This window comes from Phacochoerus africanus, chromosome 2, assembly GCF_016906955.1.
Source record: "Phacochoerus africanus isolate WHEZ1 chromosome 2, ROS_Pafr_v1, whole genome shotgun sequence".
Lineage (NCBI taxonomy): Eukaryota > Metazoa > Chordata > Mammalia > Artiodactyla > Suidae > Phacochoerus > Phacochoerus africanus.
Window position 1 is genome coordinate 206,275,879 of NC_062545.1, and position 20,744 is coordinate 206,296,622.

General features: G+C 38.4%; 1 protein-coding gene across 1 annotated transcript in view; it reads right to left on the reverse strand.

The window, feature by feature from the left end:
* Positions 1-20,744, reverse strand: part of ADAMTSL1 (ADAMTS like 1) — a 452,838-nt gene that overhangs the window by 306,964 nt on the left and 125,130 nt on the right. The window contains exon 5 of the mRNA XM_047767602.1: positions 6,209-6,335. Within this exon, the coding sequence (XP_047623558.1) occupies positions 6,209-6,335 (127 nt within the window). The remainder of the gene's footprint in view (positions 1-6,208; positions 6,336-20,744) is intronic.

Consider the following 20,744-nt stretch of genomic DNA (forward strand, 5'->3'; position numbering starts at 1 on the left):
TTTTATAAATTGGAAAATGACTTGAATTAGCATGACATCAAAGAGGAAATAAGCACATGTATGACCAGCAGAAGAATTCTCCACCCCTCTTCCTACCGAAGACGTCCATACCCTAATCCCCAGAACCTATGGATATGTTATGTTACACAAAAAGATGGAATTAAGGTTGCTGATAAAATTAAGGTTGCTAATCAGTTCATCTTAAAATAAAAAGAGTGTCCTAGGTTATCTGGGTAGGCCGAATGTAATCACAGGGCTTCTTTAAACTGGAGGAGGGAGGCAGAAGAGGTGGTTGGAGTCACAGAAAGATCAGAAGATGCTATGTTGCTGGCTTTGCAGATGCCAAGGCCTGCAGATAGTTTCCAAAAGCTGGAAAACCAAAATCAAAGAAAGTGGATTCTCCCCTAGAGCCTCCAGAAGAAACACAGTCCTGCTAACACCTTGATTTTAGTCTAAGACACACTTTAAACTTATGACTCTCCAGAGCTGTACCATAATTATGTTGCTTTATGCCACTAAATTTGTGGTAATTTGTTACAGTAGAAACTGGAAACTAACACCACCTAAGCCATTAGGAAAATGCAGATTAAAACAATGATGAGATACCATAACACACCAATCAGGATGGTTAAAATAAAAAACACTGACAACATCAAGTGACGACAAGAATGCAGAGCAAGTGGAACTCTCATGTATTGCTGGTAGAAATGCAAAATAGTAAGATACTCAGGAAATCAGCCTGGAAGTTTCTTAAAATATTAAACACACACCTATCATATCATCTAGCCATGCTACTTCCAGGAATTTACTTTTTTTTTTTTTTTGGTCTTTTCGTCTTTTCAGGGCTGTACCCACAGCGTATGGAGGTTCCTAGGCTAGGGGTCTAATCGTAGCTATAGCTGCTGGCCTACACCAGAGCCAAAGCAATGTGGGATCTGAGCCGTGTCTGTGACCTACACCACAGTTCATGGCAATGCCAGATTCTTAACCCACTGAGCGAGGCCAGGGCACGAATCCGCAACCTCATGGTTCCTAGTCGGATTTGTTTCTGCTGCGCCGTGATGGGAACTCCTACTTCCAGGAATTTACCTAAGAGAAATGAAAGTGTACATCTATATAAAGACCTGGCTTCCTGACTGCTTTTCTTACTTCTGCAGTTAGACCCACTATAATCCACTTACAACAGAGTAGATAGAATGATACCTTATAAAATAAATCCAATGAAGACACTCCTCTGTGCACAATCCTGTGACTTCTTTTCTCATTCAGACTAAAAGCCAAAGTCGTTAAAAATTGTACAATATCTGTGCCATTCTTCATAGTCCCCCTGCTTTCATTATTTCCTCTAATCTCTAGACTCACTTTGCTTCAGTTACACAGCTTTTTTGCACTTTGAGAAATACGTTAAAAATATATCTACCTCAGGATGTTTGCACTTGCTTTTCTCTATGCCTCGAATTTTCTTCCCTCTGACTCTTGCATGATGCCCTGCCTGTATCTCCCTCAGATCTTTGCTCAAATGCCATCTTACCAGTGAGTCTTTTCTTACTCACCTATTTAAAATTGTGATCACTGCCATCACCTTTGGCTGGCAGTCCCTCCCTCTCTCTGGTTCTTTTCCTTCTCTGTTTCCTTTTCCCCATGACTCCTATCACCATATGACACATATACATTTAATTAATTTTTTGGTGTTTCTAACACTAGTATGTAAGCTCCAGGAGGAGAAATGGACTTTTGTCTGTTTGTTCTTTCCTGTTTCCATCATCTAAAACAATTTCTTGGCATACAGCAGGTCCCCTCAAAATATTGGTTGTTGAATAAATGAATGAGTAAATTACTGTTGAATGAATGAATGGATAGTTGAGTGGTTTGAGTGCATAGCCTGAAGTCTGGGGCATGGTGGAAATTTCTTTAAAGTTTTGTGCTTTCTTTAAAAAATATATCTTGTTTTGCTTTATAATACATAGCCTGTGTTTTATTATAAACATCTTTACTTCAAAATATTTGAGCTAGAATGATAGTCCCAGAATACGTTTACCCATAGCCATTATAAATCAGCATAAGCACAGTCTGAGAAGGAAAGCTAGGTATTAGGAGCTTCATTTTATCTTGATATAAATTAGTTTATCTAGTTCTTGCCACTCAAGGGAGAGAGAAAGAGCTTTAGGATAACCAGGTATTTTCAACACATGCAGATAGATTTGAGAGGTTTGCAAAGCTGGAGACATTCAATGAATAGCCAATAGGCTGGCTCTGGATCGAAGAATATTCTGAGTATACTTGGAAAATACATGATACAGTACAAGCCAATACAATTTGTGAGAAAATGAGCCTTTCCTTTCAGGAATTGAAAGTAAGTTAATGTTAGTTAAATTTGATCCTTTTTTTTTTGTTGTTGGGTTGGAGAAATAGGAAAAAAGTAACCAGGAAAAATGGAAAGGGTGGATGCTATCTGTAGACAGCCCTTTTCTTCAAAAGGGGGAAAGACTGCCTTCATCTAGCTCTATTTCTGCTGTCTGTATTTGTATTAGGTAATAATAATGTCTCTTAACACAAAGGTAGTTTCTTTTGTATCATCAGCAAATGGCAGCCATTTGATAAGTTCCTCCTCCTCCTTCTTTTTTTTTTTTTTTTTCTGGCACTTTCCACCATGGTCTTTCTCCACTCTCCTGTTTTTACTTTCTTCCCCTGAGGTTTGAGAATATAAGGAAAAAACTTGGATATATGTTCAGAAGAAAATGAGTTCAGTGTGGGGAATCCAAGCACAAAGAGGCTGAAGAGAGCATGGGGCTGGCTTACAGAGACTTTTGGCAAAGCACAGGGGAGAGACCTGGCAGAACTTTTCCCGGCCTTCATGGGTGGAAAGCTGCTCACCTGGACAGTACGCTGGGCCCCACAGAGCAGCCTAATTTTTCCTGCCTGTGGGTCACCTCACAGTCTGTAAATATAAGGTAGAAGAAGGTTCTTCAGGGGGTGGAGGAAACATAAATGCAGCAGTTGGTTCAGCATCTGCTATAGATTGTGGTGAGGTGCGTGCATGTGCTGGGCTTTATTGATATAAATCATTTTGTCATAAGGCATCGTCAGCATTAAGGTAAATGAATCAATTGCATTTTGTCATTACAGATCACCGTCAGATTGTGCACTATATCGTCTACCCACTGTCAGCCCTGACGAGAGCACTTTTCACTGAGGTATCTATTTGCAGATCCTGGCTCTCGGTTTGCTTTAGTTTGTTCCTTCAGAGCTTTGCCCCTTTGGTTCCAGTGATTCTGTCCCCAAAAGACCCTGATCACCTCTCCAGAGGAGGGTAAGAGGAACACCAATCTGAGCAGAGTATTCAGGCTTTTCTGTGAGGACAGGAAGGAAGGGGCTGGGGGGTTGGCATGAAAGGGAATAAAGGAAGAATTGTCACCTCAAAAACATACCCTCAGACATTGCTGCACAATTTTCACTGCACAAAGGCAGATTCCTAGATATTGAACACAAATTCAACTATGTGATACCAATAACTAGAGAGACTTCAAGTCTTTAGTATTCCGTAAGGAGCTTATAAAAGTGACCTTTTAAAAAAATTTATCTTTAATTTTAAACTTTTTTTTTTCCTTTTTTGGCCACCCCACAACATAAGCAATTCCTGCATTAGCGAAAAGATCAGAGTCGTAGTTGTGACCTATGCCACAGCTGTGGCAACACCAGATCCTTTAATCCACTGGGCTAGGCTGGAGATGGAACCTGTGTCCTGGCACTACAGAGACATGCTACCCCATTGTGCCACAGTGGGAACTCCAATTTATTTGTTTTTTTAATTTTCAGATTTAAAAAAATTTTTGGAAGTTCCCAGGCCAGAGATCAAATCCATGCCACAGCAGTGACCTGAGCCATAGCAATGATAACATTGAATTTTTAGCCACCACACCACCAGGGAACTCCCTTATTTATTTATTTTTTTAATAAATATTACAGGGCTTTAGTAGATTTCACACTTCAAAACATCATAAAGTGACCTTTTAAATATAACTTTTTTCCCAAAAAAGTTAAATATCCTGCCCTGACTTCAGAGATCCTTGAAAGATTTACGCCTCTATTCTTCTCTAGTTTTCATCTTCTAAATTCTTTAATTTTTCATCTTACAGAAGAAACTACCAATACACGACCAGAGGGAAAAAAAATCCTCACCTGAATGTACTATATCAATGTCTAACTTACCCTGCCCTTCATCATTCTCTCTGCTTGGGTCTTTTTTGGTTTTGTTTTGTTCCCAGAATCACATTTTTCACCGCCTGCAGGGGTGTGAGAATGGAGAGAGTTCCCTAAGCTGGCACCTCCAATGTTTCATGGGTTGAAAAGTTCCTAGTCTTCCTTCCTGCCCCCTCTTTGTCCCCAAAGCCTAGTCCTTTTGGACTTCCTGACTTTTCAGAACAGTTCTCCAGTGCACACTGTCTTTTTTCCTTGACCTACAAGTCCGCCTAAAGCCATAACCTACCCTGCCCCTGCCATACATGGTCAATGTTTTCTTCCAGCTAGTCAACAAGTAAAGAGAACAAAATCACAGTCAGTAAAGATATTCATCCTCATCTCCCAAACCTGAGGAGGCGGGTGCAAAGAGGTACTCGTTAAAGATCAGCTGGAGGATTCTGGACAATGCCAAAATTGAGGCAATATGCCAAATAAGGTCAAATTATTGTAAAAAATGCATGGGTCTGAGTACAAGTATTGTTTTATTTCCATCTACATTTGCTGCAGTGCCTAGAACAGTGATTGTCACAGAGGAGAGTGTACTGCAAAATGATCTGAATTGCTGGGTGACCCTGCTGTTGACTCAGGTATACTGAGAACATATACCCTCTACCCTAGCAGGAACTAGCTGGGTAGACACCTGAGGTACTTGCCTCAACCCATCTAAGTGCTTTACAAGCGTTCTGCCATGGAAACAGTCAGCAAGGTTGTGGGGCAGTCCAGAGGAACAAAGACATGCTTAGGCTCTAGATTCAGACTCTGGGCTTACATCCTGGCTCTGATACTTTATAGATGTGTAACTATGAGCAAGTCACATAATATGTCTAAGCCTCAGTTATCTCACTCATAACATGGGGATAAACAGTATCTTACTATAAGGTTGTCATGAGGATTAAATGAGATGATCGTGTAAAGTTCCTGGCATATACATGTATAGCAAGCACATACTTATTCAGCCGCTACAAAGAGATGAGGACCTGCCAGTCAAGAAATGGCTTCAGGAGTTCCCATCATGGCTCAGCAGTAACACACCCAACTCATATCCACGAGAACGAGGGTTCAATCCTAGGCCTCGTTCAGTGGGTTAAGGATCTGGCATTGCTATGAGCTGTGGTATAGGTAGCAGATGTGGCTTGGATCCTTTGTTGCTGTGGCTGTGGTGTAGGCTGGCAGCTACAGCTCCAATTAGATCCCTGGCCTGGGAACTTCCACATGCTGCAGGTGTGGCCCTAAAAAGCAAAAAAAAAAAAAAAGGAAAAAAAGAAAGAAATTTTCTGTCTTTTTATGGCTGCACCCATGGTATATGGAAGTTCCCAGGCTAGGGGTTGAATAGGAGCTGCAGCTGCCAATCTGCACCACAGTCACAGCCATGCCAGATCTGAGCCGCATCTGTGACCTACATCACAGTTCATTGCAACACAGGATCCTTAACCCACTGAGCAAGGCCAGGGATCGAACCCAAGTCCTCATGCATACTAGTTGGGTTCGTGACCACTGAGCCACAATGAGAATTCCTCACTGCTTAGGCTTAACTCTGGAGAAACCCATGAGAAGGACTGATCAAAGGTCACTCTGTAGATGAAGATCATGTGATTTAAAGGTGGCAGGAGAGAACTTTTTCTGGTCTGCCCTCTCTCTCTTCTCTATTCCATCAGGCATGTCAGACTCTGCATCAGTTAGGGGCCAGGATGCAGTTCATTCTCACATTGGGTGGCAAAGATCACACTTGCCCATAGAGCATATCTAGACCCCTGTCTAGCTCTCTCCTAATGTGCCTCCAAAGCAAAGGTTTCCTCCTCGGGTGTGAAATGGGTGACCTGACTTGTCCCACCTAAACTAATCCACAGTTTTTTCCAATTCATCTTCATTTTGAAGGATGTGTTATTCCCTAGTTGCTGCAAGGAGCTAAGCCAGAGGAGCATAACCAGTCAGAAGGTCCCAAGATTGCTCTATCTCTGGAGTGTCTTACATTTGGTGGCAGAGAGCTGGGATTTATATTGTCCTCGGACCAGCCTGCAGGTAGACCCATCTCCATTGCAGACTCCACAGTTATCTTCCTTGATGGTGCTTCCCAGCTGGTGATCACAGCCAACGATCTATCAAGAAAGAGAGATGTACAATTCAACCAGGTGTCTCCTGATAGATGGGTCTGTGGTGAGCCCCAACACCACCAAATGGGCCTCTCTTTGTCTTAGAGAAGGCTAAAAACATGCTTCCCTCAAAGGGGACTGAATTCGATTGGAATGTGAAGCAGGCTAAGGAGGAAAAGAATGTAGCTTGGGTGAAGACATTTTTTATAGTTCAAATGTACTGAAATATACAAAGAGAAAGAAAGATGGGAGGGAGGGATGGAGGGAAGAGGAGAAGGTGAGGGATAGAGGAAGATACTAAACTATTAGCATTATAGAACCTTAAGTCAAAAATAATTCACACTATCAATAATCATGGTTCACCCAAATCATAAAAAAATACAACTGTGAGTTAAGCACAGCAGGAAGTTTTATGAGTAATCTCCATGTCGTATATGTTCCTTAGAATGTAACATGGTGAGGTTTTTATATCTTGGATTCATCACTATATTCCAAGCAACTAGAACAGTGCTTGCCAAACTGTAGGACTTGAATAAATATTTGCTAAATGATAATCATAATACTCCCTTTTATAGCCAGCACTTCAAATAAGAAAAGAGAAGCTGAGTCACAGACTCAGCCGACAAGTTAGTGGACGAGTGTGTGGTGGGAAAGGAGGGTGGATGTGGAGGGCAGAGAGATAGCTAACAGTGAGTGCCAGCTATTGCATGGCCCTGGCCTGTGACAGGCACAATACATACATCCCATTCATTTTCAGAATAATCATGCAAGATATCCCCATTTTATAGATGAGGTCATGAATCTCGCCAAAGTCACTTAGGTAATAAGTAGCCAAGTTCTAAATACATCTAACAAAACATTTGTGCTTAGTCCAAGTCAGGCTTAACAACATCACAAGTCTTCATCAATTATATGGACAAACTCATTTGTATCTTTAATCTGTCCTTTCCAAGGTTCAAGGTAAAATGGTTCAGATTCAAATTAAACCAAGTTATACCTCTAGAGTTCTAGTTAGGTCAAATATCAAAAGGCTTATTCTACTCCCAAACTACTCCAACTACTGTCTTTGACAAAATAAAATGAGAAGTGTAGTGACACTGGAAGGGGCTTATCTCCATAATGTCCCGTCAACCCATCCTGTCTCTCAAAAGTCTGGTTGTTAGTATAGTCTTTTTTGAGGCTTGATTTTCACTTTTTGTACCTTCAACTTATAATTGGAAACACATGTTTAGGCAAAGATTTGAAAAATACAACTATTGTGTTATGTATGTGCTATTTTTAAAATATGGTAATGTGTACCCTTCCTCTAAAAACATACAAGCATCTTTTAAAATTGATGACAAAATAACAACTCCTTCAGCAGTTGTACATGTTTTGAAATGTAAAGATGTCAGGAAAACACAGTGCCCAGGTTGTAAATGGGGAGTGAAGTGGGACAGGGGGTCCATTGCTAAGCATTCACTGTGGTCAAGCCTCATTAGACTTCAGTATGTCCAGAGGCTACAGTGAGGTCACTTCAAAAGTTAAGCAAGCTTTATTCATGCAAAGCCCAGCATGTTCTGACTCAGGACTTCTTTGATGAGCTTCTCTATAACTGCAGTGAAATTATCTTCAAAATTCTTTTTTTTTTCTTTTTAGGGCCACACCTACAGCATATGGAAGTTCCTGAGCTAGGGGTCGAACCAGAGCTGCAGCTACCAGCCTACTCCACAGTCACATCAACACTATATCTGAACCGCATCATCAATCTGTGAGGCAGCTGTGGCAACGCTGGATCCTTAACCCACTAAGCAAAACCAGGGACCAAACCTGCATCCTCATGGACACTATGTCAGGTTCTTAACATGCTGAACCACAGCAGAGACTCCCAAACAACCTGTTTTAAAACTTATCAAATGACTTGAACAGGAATGCCTACTCTTAAATTTTTTATCAATAGATTAATCCATATATGAGCTGAACAACTCTGCATTCATTCCTTCATTTTAAGAACAGTATGAAAGGAAGCACAGGAGTAACTCATTTACAAAGACAAAAAAAATTCATCATTCAGCCAACAATGATTGAAGATTTGTTATGAGCCAGGCACTGTGCTAGGAGGAGAACCCAATGGTGAATTCAGTCACATGTGGGTCCACCTCATGGGACTTCAAATCTAGTGGTGGAGGCAGATATTACTCAAATCATCACACAGAGTAAATGCAGAATGATAATTACGATGAAATCTATAAAATGCAGATACTCTGAGAGCACAAAGTATGGTTAATTTAATCTGTTTAGGAAGGCCAGAGAGGATTTTCCTGAGGAAGAGTCTTTTGAGCTGATATCTCAATGAGGAGTTAGAGTTAACTAACTTTCTATTGCTGTGAGGTTTATTACATCTTTCAGACATAGCTAGATGCTAGCTAATTAGAAAGTAAGAATTTTGACACTGAAAGCAAAGACAATGAAAACAAAAACAAACAAGAGAGGTTCACAAACTAAAAAGCTTCTGTATAGCAAAAGAAACCATCAACAAAACAGAAGGCAGACTACTAAATGGGAGAAAATACTTGCAAATCATATATCTGATTGAGGTTAATATCCATAATATATAAAGAACCCATACAACTCAATAGAAAACAAACCAAACCAACCAATTAAAAAATGGGCAGAGGATCTAAAACAGTATTTTTCCAAAGAAGATGTACAGATGGCCAACAGGCACATGAAAAGGTGCTCAACATCACTAATCCTCAGGAAAGTACAAATCAAAAGCACAATGAGACCTCACCTCACATCTGCTGGAATGGCTATTGTCAAAAAGACAATAAATAACAAGTCTTGGTGAAGTTGTGGAGAGAAATAAGACTTCATACACTATTAGTAGACATGTAAATTGGCGTAATATAAAAAACAGTATGGAGGGTCCTCAAAAAAATTAAAAACAGAGCCATCATATGAACCAGCAATTCCTTTTCTGGATATTTATCCAAAGAAACAAAATCACTACCTTGAAAAGCTATTTGCACTCCTAATTTTTATTTCAGGATTATTTAAAATAGCCAAGACATGGAAACAATCTAAGTGTCTGTGGGCAGATGATTAAATTGATCTATCTATGTGTATAATCTTTCTATTAAATAGGAAAGAAACCCTGTTATTTGCAACAATACGGATGGACCTTAAGGGCATTATGCTAAGAGAAATAAGTCAGACAGAGAAAGACAAATATTATACGATCTCATGTATAAGTGGAATCTAAAGAGAAACAGAAAACTCATAAATACAGAGAACAGATGGGTAGATGCCAGAGATGGAGATTGAGAGTGGCTGAAATTGGTGAAGGTGGTCAAAAGGCACCAACTTCCAGGTAGAACATGGATGCTGAGCACCTTTTCATGTGCCTGTTGGCCATCTGTACATCTTCTTTGGAAAAATACTGTTTTAGATCCTCTGCCTATTTTTTAATTGGTTGGTTTGGTTTGTTTTCTATTGAGTTGTATGGGTTCTTTATATATTATGGATATTAACCTCAATCAGATATATGATTTGCAAGTATTTTCTCCCATTTAGTAGTCTGCCTTCTGTTTTGTTGATGGTTTCTTTTGCTATACATGAAAAATACAATAACTGAAATAAAAATTTCACTAGAAGCAGCCAACAGCAGGATACAGGAGGCAGAAGAACAAATAAGCAATGTGAAGGACAGACTAGTGGAAATCACTGATGCGGAACAGAAAAGAGAAAAAAGATTGAAAAGAAATGAAGAGAGTCTCAGAAAACTCTGGGACAATGTTAAATGCACCACCATCTGTAGTAAAGGGGTGCCAGAAGGAGAAGAGAGAGAGAAATGGAGAGAAAAAATATTCGAAGAGAGCATAGCTGAGAACTTCTCTAACATGGGAAAAGAACCACTCACTCAAATCCAGGAAGTGCAACGAGTACCATATAAAATAAACTGAAGGAGGAACACCCAAGACACATACTAATCAAAGTGACCAAAATTAAAAACAAAGAGAATATATTGAAAGCAGCTAGGGAAAAGAAACAAATGACATACAAGGGAACCCCAATAAGGTTATCATCAGATTTTTCAGCAGAAACTGCAGGCCAGAAGGGAGTGGCATGATATACTTAACATGATGAAGGGAAAAAACTTCCAACCAAGATTACTTTACCCAGCAAGGCTCTCATTCAGATTTGAAGGAGAAGTCAAAAGCTTTACAGATAAGCAAAAGCCAAGAGAATTCAGCAACACTAAACCAGCTTTACAACAAATACTAAAGGAATTTCTCTAGGCAGAAAAGGCCACAACCAGAAACAAAAACACCACAAATGACAAGGCTCACCAGTAAAGGCATATGTGCAGTAAAGATAGGAAATCATCCATGCACAATTATGCTACCAAAACCAGAAATCATGAGAAGAAGAGGGTACAAATGCAGGACACTGGAGATGCACTTTCAATTAAGAGACCACCAATTTAAAAGAAATTTCAGGTTTCTCAAAGGACTTAACTTTCCCTAGAAAAATTTTCATGGGTTCTGATAACTCTAAAGGAGCCAAAAAAAAAAATAATCATGAAAATCTCTCTCTAATTCTAAATATTGCCTATGATTCCAAAGCATTTCAAGAAAAGAACAATCCAGCTTCGTAGATCCAAAGTAACTGTCATTTTAGGAAGAGCTAAATAGAAGGTGACATACTTAATGGCTCACTTGGCCAGACCACCAACTTAGTGCTCCCAGTGTGGGTTTAGGACCCCAGGATATGAACCAAGTCAGTTCTAACCGGGCTTTGTTTAACTTCAGAATTGAAAAGACAAACATCTCCCTGACACAATAGTTTTTTTTTTCTTTCTGTATCAATTCCTTTTTAAGATGCCAAAATGTTCTAACTCAATTATTTTTAGAATGTGGAATACTTTATAATCATATAAAATGTTCTTATTTTAGTCCAAGTGGAAAATCATTTGCAGTTATATCAGGAAAATCATTGTTGACATTATCTCAATCTGTTGAACTTGAATAAACATTAATTAAAAATTAAACAATTACTTTAAGTACTATCATTAATAACAGAGAAAAGAATAAATACGAATACGGAAATGGACTTAGTTGGCAAGTATAATGCCAGATCCCTTGGTGCCTTTGCACATGCTATTATTTCTGCCTGGAGTGCTCTCATTGATTCTTTATTTGACAAAATTCTATTCATCCTTCAAATCCCAAGGTAAGTGTCTCCTCCTCAAAAAATCCTTTTTCAGATTCCAGAGTTAGCTACTTTAATGCTCTATGCTTCCTCAACCTTTTGTTCATAACTCCATATAGCAGAGAGTACTAATTGCCATGCAGTATCCATCCATCCTATTCTTCTCAGTAACAGAACTCCAATATTGCTTTGGGTGGTAATATATCCAGTTAATAGAATACATTTCTCACTGGCTATGTGACCAAGTTGTAATTAGTAAAATTAAAGTGAGGGTGTTGTGTGGGACTTCTAGTAAGACTGCTTACCAGAAGCTGAATTAGTTGGGGAAGGTCCCTCTGCTTGCCTGCCTTCCTGTTGGCTCCAGGTGTTTTTTGGTTTTTTTGTTTGTTTTTGTTTTTTTTTTTTGAAAAAAATGAGACAATCTTGAGAATGGAAGGATGGCAGAGTGGAGAGAAAGAGAGTGAGGGATAGCCTGGTTCTGGACTGATTAGATCTTGAGATTTTTTTTTTTCTTCCAGAGCTGCACCCTTGACATAGGGAAGTTCCCAGGCTAGGGGCCAAATCTGAGCTACAATCACGAGCCTACACCACAGCCACAGTAACTCAGGCTCCAAGCTGCGTATGCAGCCTACACTGCAGCTCATGGCAATGCCGATCCCCAACCCACTGATGGAGGTCAGGGATGGAACTACAGGACACTAGGAGGGTTCATAAGCCACTGAGCCACGATGGGAACTCCCTCAACTTCTTTTTGTTTTAAAGAGAGAGTAGATTCTTTATGTGCTTAAGCCAATATTATTTGGGGGTTTCTTTTATATACATATGTTATATTGAGTTTAATCTATTAACATGTCTGTCTCCACAGCAGATGATGGGCTATTTGAGAGCCCCTGTTTTTGTTTTTGTTTTTTGTATTTTTTTAGTTTTTTTTTTTTCCCACTGTACAGCAAGGGGGTCAGGTTATCCTTACATGTATACATTACAATTACATTTTTCCCCCACCCTTTCTTCTGTTGCAACATGAGTCTCTAGACAAAGTTCTCAATGCTATTCAGCAGGATCTCCTTGTAAATCTATTCTAAGTTGTGTCTGATAAGCCCAAGCTCCCGATCTCTCCCACTCCCTCCCCCTCCCATCAGGCAGCCACAGGTCTCTTCTCCAAGTCCATGATTTTCTTTTCTGAGGAGATGTTCATTTGTGCTGGATATTAGATTCCAGTTATAAGTGATATCATATGGTATTTGTCTTTGTCTTTCTGGCTTATTTCACTCAGTATGAGATTCTCTAGCTCCATCCATGTTGCTGCAAATGGCATTATGTCATTCTTTTTTATGGCTGAGTAGTATTCCATTGTGTATATATACCACATCTTCCAAATCCAATCATCTGTCATGGACATTTGGGTTGTTTCCATGTCTTGGCTATTGTGAATAGTGCTGCAATGAACATGCGGGTGCACGTGTCTCTTTTAAGTAGAGTTTTGTCCGGATAAATGCCCAAGAGTGGGATTGCGGGGTCATATGGAAGTTCTATGTACAGATTTCTAAGGTCTCTCCAAACTGTTCTCCATAGTGGCTGTACCAGTTTACATTCCCACCAACAGTGTAGGAGGGTTCCCTTTTCTCCACACCCCCTCCAGCACTTGTTATTTGTGGATTTATTAATGATGGCCATTCTGACTGGTGTGAGGTGATATCTCATGGTAGTTTTGATTTGCACTTCTCTTATAACCAGCGATGTCGAGCATTTTTTCATGTGTTTGTTGGCCATCTGTATATCTTCTTTGGAGAAATGTCTATTCAGGTCTTTTGCCCATTTTTCCATTGATTGATTGGCTTTTTTGTTGTTGGGTTGTATAAGTTGTTTATATATTCTAGAGATTAAGCCCTTGTCGGTTGCATCATTTAAAACTATTTTCTCCCATTCTGTAAGTTGTCTTTTTGTTTTCTTTTGGGTTTCCTTTGCTGTGCAAAAGCTTTTCAGTTTGATGAGGTCCCATGGGTTTATTTTTGCTCTAATTTCTATTGCTTTGGGAGACTGACCTGAGAAAATATTCCTGATGTTGATGTCAGAGAGTGTTTTGCCTATGTTTTCTTCTAGGAGTTTGATGATGTCCTGTCGTATATTTAAGTCTTTCAGCCATTTGGAGTTTATTTTGGTGCATGGTGTGAGGGTGTGTTCTAGTTTCATTGCTTTGCATGCAGCTGTCCAGGTTTCCCAGCAATGCTTGCTGAATAGACTTTCTTTTTCCCATTTGATGTTCTTGCCTCCCTTGTCAAAGATTAATTGACCCTAGGTGTCAGGGTTTATTTCCAGGTTCTCTATTCTGTTCCATTGGTCTGTCTGTCTGTTTTGATACCAGTACCACACTGTTTTGATGACTGTGGCTTTGTAGTATTTCTTGAAGTCTGGGAGGGTGATGCCTCCTGTTTGGTTTTTGTTTCTCAGGATTGCTTTGGCGATTCTGGGTCTTTTGTTGTTCCATATAAATGTTTGGATTGTTTGTTCTACTTCTGTGAAACAAGAAGCACAGAGGGCCCCAAACAAACTGAACCCAAATAGACCCAACAGCAAGACACATCATAATAAAAATGGCAAAAGTTAGTGATAAAGAGAGGATCCTAAAGCCAGCAAGAGAAAAGCAGAATGTTACCTACAAGGGAACCCCCATAAGAATATCAGCTGACTTCTCTACAGAAACACTACAGGCCAGGAGGGAATGGCAAGAGATATTTAAAGTGCTAAAAGGAAAAAATATGCAACCTAGAATACTCTATCCAGCAAGAATATCATTTAAAATAGAAGGGGAAATAAAAATTTTTTTCCAACAAACAAAAACTTAAAGAATACTGCAACACAAAACCCAGGTTAAAGGAAATATTGAAAGGGCTTCTCTAAACCAAAAAGAAAGGAAGGAAAGGGAAGAAAAAAGAAAAGAAAAAAAAAAAAGAAGAAGAAGAGGAAGAACTAGGACTGAGGAAACCGCAATCAGAGAGCAGTCACTCAAATAAGCCAGCATACAGATTTAATCATGAACAGGCCTCAAACAAAATAAAATTAAAAAGAAAAAAATAAAAAAGAGTCATCAAAACCATAAAATGTGGGCAAGGGATGTTAGGAAGTAAATAACCCTTTTTGTTTGTTTGTATGTTTCTCTTCTTAATTTTAATATAGTAATGAAGTGTTTGAACTTACAGGACCATCAGGCTAAAACACACAATTATGGGAAGGGGTTAGCATACTTAAAAAACAGGGCAACCACAAGCCAAAACCAAATATTGCATTTGCAAAAAATGAAAAAAAAAAATACACTGAAGCAGATAATAACAGGAGACCATCCAACCAAAAAAAAAAAAAAAAGAAAGAAAGGAAGAATGGAGAACCATAGAATCAACTGGAACACGAGGTTCAAATGGCAATAAATAATCATCTATCAATTATCACCTTAAATGTCAATGGACTGAACGCTCCAATCAAAAGACACAGAGTGGCTGAGTGGATAAAACGAGGCAAAAACCTTCAACATGCTGCCTACAAGAAACTCACCTTAGGACAAAAGATACATATAGATTGAAAGTGAAAGGGTGGGGAAAAATATTTCACGCCAATAGACATGACAGAAAAGCAGGAGTCGCAACACTCATATCAGACAAAATAGACTTTAAAACAAAAGACATAAAGAAAGACAAAGAAGGACACTACTTAATGCTTAAGGGATCCATCCAAGGAGAGGATGTTACTATCGTCAACATATATGCCCCAAATACAGGAGCACCCAGATACACACAACAAATATTAACAGACATAAAGGGAAATATTGATGAGAATACAATCATAGTAGGAGACCTTAATACCCCCCCCACATCAATGGACAGATCCTCTAGACAGAAAACCAATAAAGCAACAGAGATCCTAAAGGAAACAATAGAAATGTTAGACTTAATTGATATCTTCATGACACTACATCCAAAAAAAGCAGAATACACATTCTTCTCAAATGCTCATGGAACATTCTCAAGAATCGACCACATATTGGGACACAAAGCTAATCTCAACAAATTTAGGAGCATAGAAATTATCTCAAGTATCTTCTCTGACCACAATGCCATGAAATTAGAAATCAACCATGGGAAAAGGAAAGAGAAAAAACCTACTCCATGGAGACTAAACAACATGCTACTAAAAAACCAATGGGTCAATGAAGAAATCAAGAAGGAAATTAAAAACTACCTTGAAACAAATGAGAATGAAGACACAACCGCTCAAAATCTATGGGATGCTGTGAAAGCAGTTCTCAGAGGGAAATTTATAGCAATACAGGTCTTTCTCAAAAAAGAAGAAAGATCCCAAATTGACAACTTAACCCTCCACCTAAATGAATTAGAAAAAGAAGAGCAAAAAAGGCCTAAAGTCAGCAGAAGGAAGGAAATTATAAAGATCAAAGAAGAAATCAATAAAATATAGACTCAAAAAACAATAGAGAAAATTAATAAAACCAAGAGCTGGTTCTTTGAAAAGGTGAACAAAATTGACAAACCCCTGGCCAGACTCACTAAAAAGAGGAGAGAAAGAACCCAAATAAACAAAATAAGAAATGAAAAAGGAGAAATCACAATGGATACAGCAGAAATACAAAAAAACATAAGAGAATACTATGAACAACTATATGGCAACAAGTTTGACAATCTGGAAGAAATGGACAATTTTCTAGAATCTTACAGCCTGCCAAAACTGAATCAAGTAGAAACAGACCAACTGAACAGACCGATCACTAGAAATGAAATGGAAGAGGTCATAAAATCACTCCCTACAAATAAAAGTCCAGGACCAGATGGCTTCACAGGTGAATTTTATCAAACATATAAAGAGGAACTGGTGCCCATCCTCCTGAAACTCTTTCAAAAGGCTGAAGAAGAAGGAATACTCCCAAAGACATTCTATGATGCCACCATCACCCTCATTCCAAAACCAGACAGAGATACCACCAAAAAAGAAAACTATCGCCCAATATCATTGATGAATAGAGATGCAAAAATCCTCAACAAAATCTTAGCCAACCAAATCCAACAACATACCAAAAAAACCATACACCATGACCAGGTTGGGTTCATCCCAGGTTCACAAGGATGGTTCAACATACGCAAATCCATCAGCATCATACACCACATTAACCAAAAAAAAGTCAAAAATCATATGATCATCTCAATAGACGCAGAAAAAGCATTTGACAAAGTCCAACATCCATTCATGATCAAGACCCTCGCCAAAGTGGGTATAGAGGGAACATTCCTGAATATAATCAAAGCCATTTATGAGAAACCCACAGCAACTATAACACTCAATGGGGAAAAACTGAAAGCCTTCTCCCTCCAATCTGGAACAAGACAGGGATGCCCACTCTCACCACTGCTCTTCAACATAGTTTTGGAAGGCCTAGCCACAGCAATTGGACAAACAAAAGAAATAAGAGGCATCCATATAGGAAGAGAAGAGATCAAACTGTCACTGTATGCAGATGACATGATACTATACATAGAAAACCCTAAGGACTCAACCCCAAAACTCCTTGAACTGATTCATAAATTCAGCAAAGTAGCAGGATATAAGATTAACATTCAGAAGTCAGTTGCATTTCTGTATACCAGCAATGAAACATTAGAAAAGGAATACAAAAATTCGATACCTTTTAGAATTGCACCTCACAAAATCAAATACCTCAGAATACACCTGACCAAGGAGGTAAAGGACCTATATGCCGAGAACTATAAAACTTTAATCAAAGAAATCAAAGAAGATGTAAAGAAATGGAAAGATATTCCATGTTCCTGGATTGGGAAAATCAATATTGTAAAAACGGCCATACTACCCAAAGCAATCTACAGATTCAATGCAATCCCTATCAAATTACCCATGACATTTTTCACAGAAGTAGAACAAACAATCCAAACATTTATATGGAACAACAAAAGACCCTGTTTTTTTAATCTTTCTATTTTTGTTGGTTAGCATTTGTGATACAAAATGAATGTTAGTGAATCAAAAAAACACATAGCACCAAACATAATGGTTTTCCACGAATTCCAGTGTAGGTTATACACTGGAAACCTTAGAGTGCAGTGGTTGATGACATACATGTGTACAAAAATGTGCATATGTGTGCGTATGTGTGTTTGCATGTGTCTATGTCACAGAGAATCAGATATACTATAAATGACAATTAGAGGCCAAACCTAAACCTCTGTCCTGGTGCATGAACAAGAATTACTGTAAAGGGCTAGTATTTTTATGACACCCAAGTACACCTACGCTTGTTATAAGTGAAATGTCACAGAAGAAAATATTTGGGTCACTGAGTTCCCAGACCCAACCCATTCTGGACAAAACATTAAAGTGAGATAATGACCACCCACAACTTTGGTGACTGCATGAAATTTTTTAAAAAGGGTGGAAAACTAACTGACTATTTTGCTCTAATAAAGCTTATTGGTTTTCTGCTATAAGATGTCAGATCGATATGGTGGTCTAATCTCCTCTCAACTAAAATGCACAGTGTTGCTTTTTTTTTAAATAAAACTTTTGTCTCATATAATATAAAAAAGAAGAAGCTCCAAGATGTTTTTAGACACCATCATCAATTTTTGTTTGTCTGTCTTAAATGTATGATTTTGCATATATATACATACACATGTACACAGTTTCTGTTTCCTGCAGGGAACAAGCACTTAACATGGTTGATTTTTTTTTTCATTCTTTTTCAGGATTTACTAAAGGGAAGGAGTTAAACTCTCCTTAAACAAAAAACTAGAACTGTAACATCCAGTCCAAGTTGGCTAACAGACTTTGAGCATGTCAGGCAGATTTTAGGCATCAGGCCTATAGTATGTGCTGATGGGGGTTTCTCTCTTTACCTTACATAGCTGATATCAAGTGAACAGACAGAACACAAGACTTTAATTCTCTAGACACTTGGATATGTATAATAAAATGTCTTCACTAGGAGCCACAGGAAAAAGAAAGATCACTGCACGGATAATTTGGAGAATGTAAATAAATACAATCCACAAGCAGATGCCATGCCCCAGACTGACATGCTTAGATGGGTTCACACTGGCCACATTTCAAATGGTTTCCCATAAGGACTTCAACTTCTAGCATCAAATACTGAGCCAGTGATGTCAAGCTTTTCTTGATCCAACACCATGAGGTAAGAAATTTTTAAATCCCTTTATTTTCAGCACTGGGAAAGACAAATATGGAAAACGAAACTCTGCAAGTCTGATCACAGCTGCTCTTATTTATAATTATTTAATGCAGATAGAACTTTATGGGGGAAAAGTGTGCTCATACATACATTACAACTCATTTACTATTTATGTTAACAGGGAAACCTAGTAGCTCTCTAACCTTATCTTTAAAAGATTCAGACATTGATTGATTTGTTTATGTTTTACCATTTTATAAAAAAGATTTATAGCATATACACATGATATAACACAATAAAACTTCTAAAAAATAAATGGGATAATAAATACCAGGAAGCTAGTATTTTAAATGAGTTCAAGAGGAATATAGCCAATATTTTATAATAACTATAAATGGAGTATAACCTTTAAAAATTATAAATCACTAGATTGTACACTTGTAACTTATATAATACTATACAGCAACTATATTTAAATTAAAAAAAAATGAGTTCAAACACTTCATAAGCCAATAAAGATAGCTCCTGAAAAGAAAAAAACAAAAACAAACAATAAAAAGGGGGAAATGGGACAAAGAAGAAAATAAGGGTCAAAAAGATGAGTTAAAGTCAGAGATGAGAGAGCTCCATAAATACAGACTGTGAAGTCCTACACATTTTCTATATAGGGGTCACAGATGTGGACGTGAGCTTCCTAGAAAAGAGGAAAATATGAGCAGTTACAATGGCCACAGATTCTACTGGGTCTTCTAGAAAATGTAGAAAATGTGTGGGACAATGTGTTCCTTACAGTGGACACCATATAGATGTAATTAATGAATGGCAAACTGGCTCAGGAGAATTATAATTACTCAAAGTACTGAAATCCTAGATCTATATCTGCTTTGAGTTTTTTGGAAAGACAATGCTATGGAACAATGTCCCAAGAACATCTGGGCAAATAAATGCAAGAAGTCTCAAGGAACTGGCTTTTCAGTAACTATTGATGAACCCTAAAATAGTCAAGGAACATTTGGTAAAAGCAAATTTTAAGAAGCCAAACAAATCATCCAGGTACAGAGCATTGCAGTGGTCTAACTTAATCTAAGGATAGAATTTACAGCACTTAGAACTGAGCTGGCAAAAATTCGGCACACCTGCAGCTATTTTTCCCGTCTGGTTCCATGATGGACATTGCTAACCATCTGTAGCGCTCTTGGACACTGAGGTTTTATGTGGCCCCAGATCATCTATGATATTGTTGTGATCTAGAATACAAATTCAATAGACCATAGCTGTCTTGCAAGGAGACTCAACCAATTTACTGTTCCAGAGTCAGAACAATGAACTGTTTGTCTTTTAGATGATTCTCCAAAAATATTTCTCTTAAGAGGAACACTTTCTGAAGATGTGAATGATTTCAAGTACAGAGTATAACACTGAAGTTCAGAGAAGATAAACAACTTCCTCAAGGTCACATGGCTGGTAATTAACAAAACCCAAATTCCAACTTGGGATTCCTGACCACAAGGTATAGTAGAATGCCTGTGAACCATGGAAAGACACTAGTCAATATTATTATGGGAGTGATGATAACAAGGTTGAACAGTATCACCAAGATTACACCTCCATAGCCAGACTTATGTGCAGGGGTAAACAGAAGGCTTCATCTGTACTATGTGACTTGCAAGCACACAGAGGAAGTAAATAGGAAGGTACCACTTCTCATCTATACTTGTCCTCCACACCCCCTCAGGCTGAGAAAATAGGATACCTGGTCATTCACAAAGATGCTAATAGTGGTCCATGAGCTATGTTTAATATTTCCAAAGTCTAATGGAAATATCTTTACCTGAAATAAAACCATATAAGGTCCCCCAAATCTCAACCATCTCATTATACAAATAAACCAAATCCTGATGTTTATTGCCTTATTTTTAAATTGTACTCAGGTCTTGAAGTCATAAAATGAGAAAACAAATGATTACCTAATACATGCAGTGTTTTGAGTTGATGGAAACTTCCAAAACACAAGGCCTATG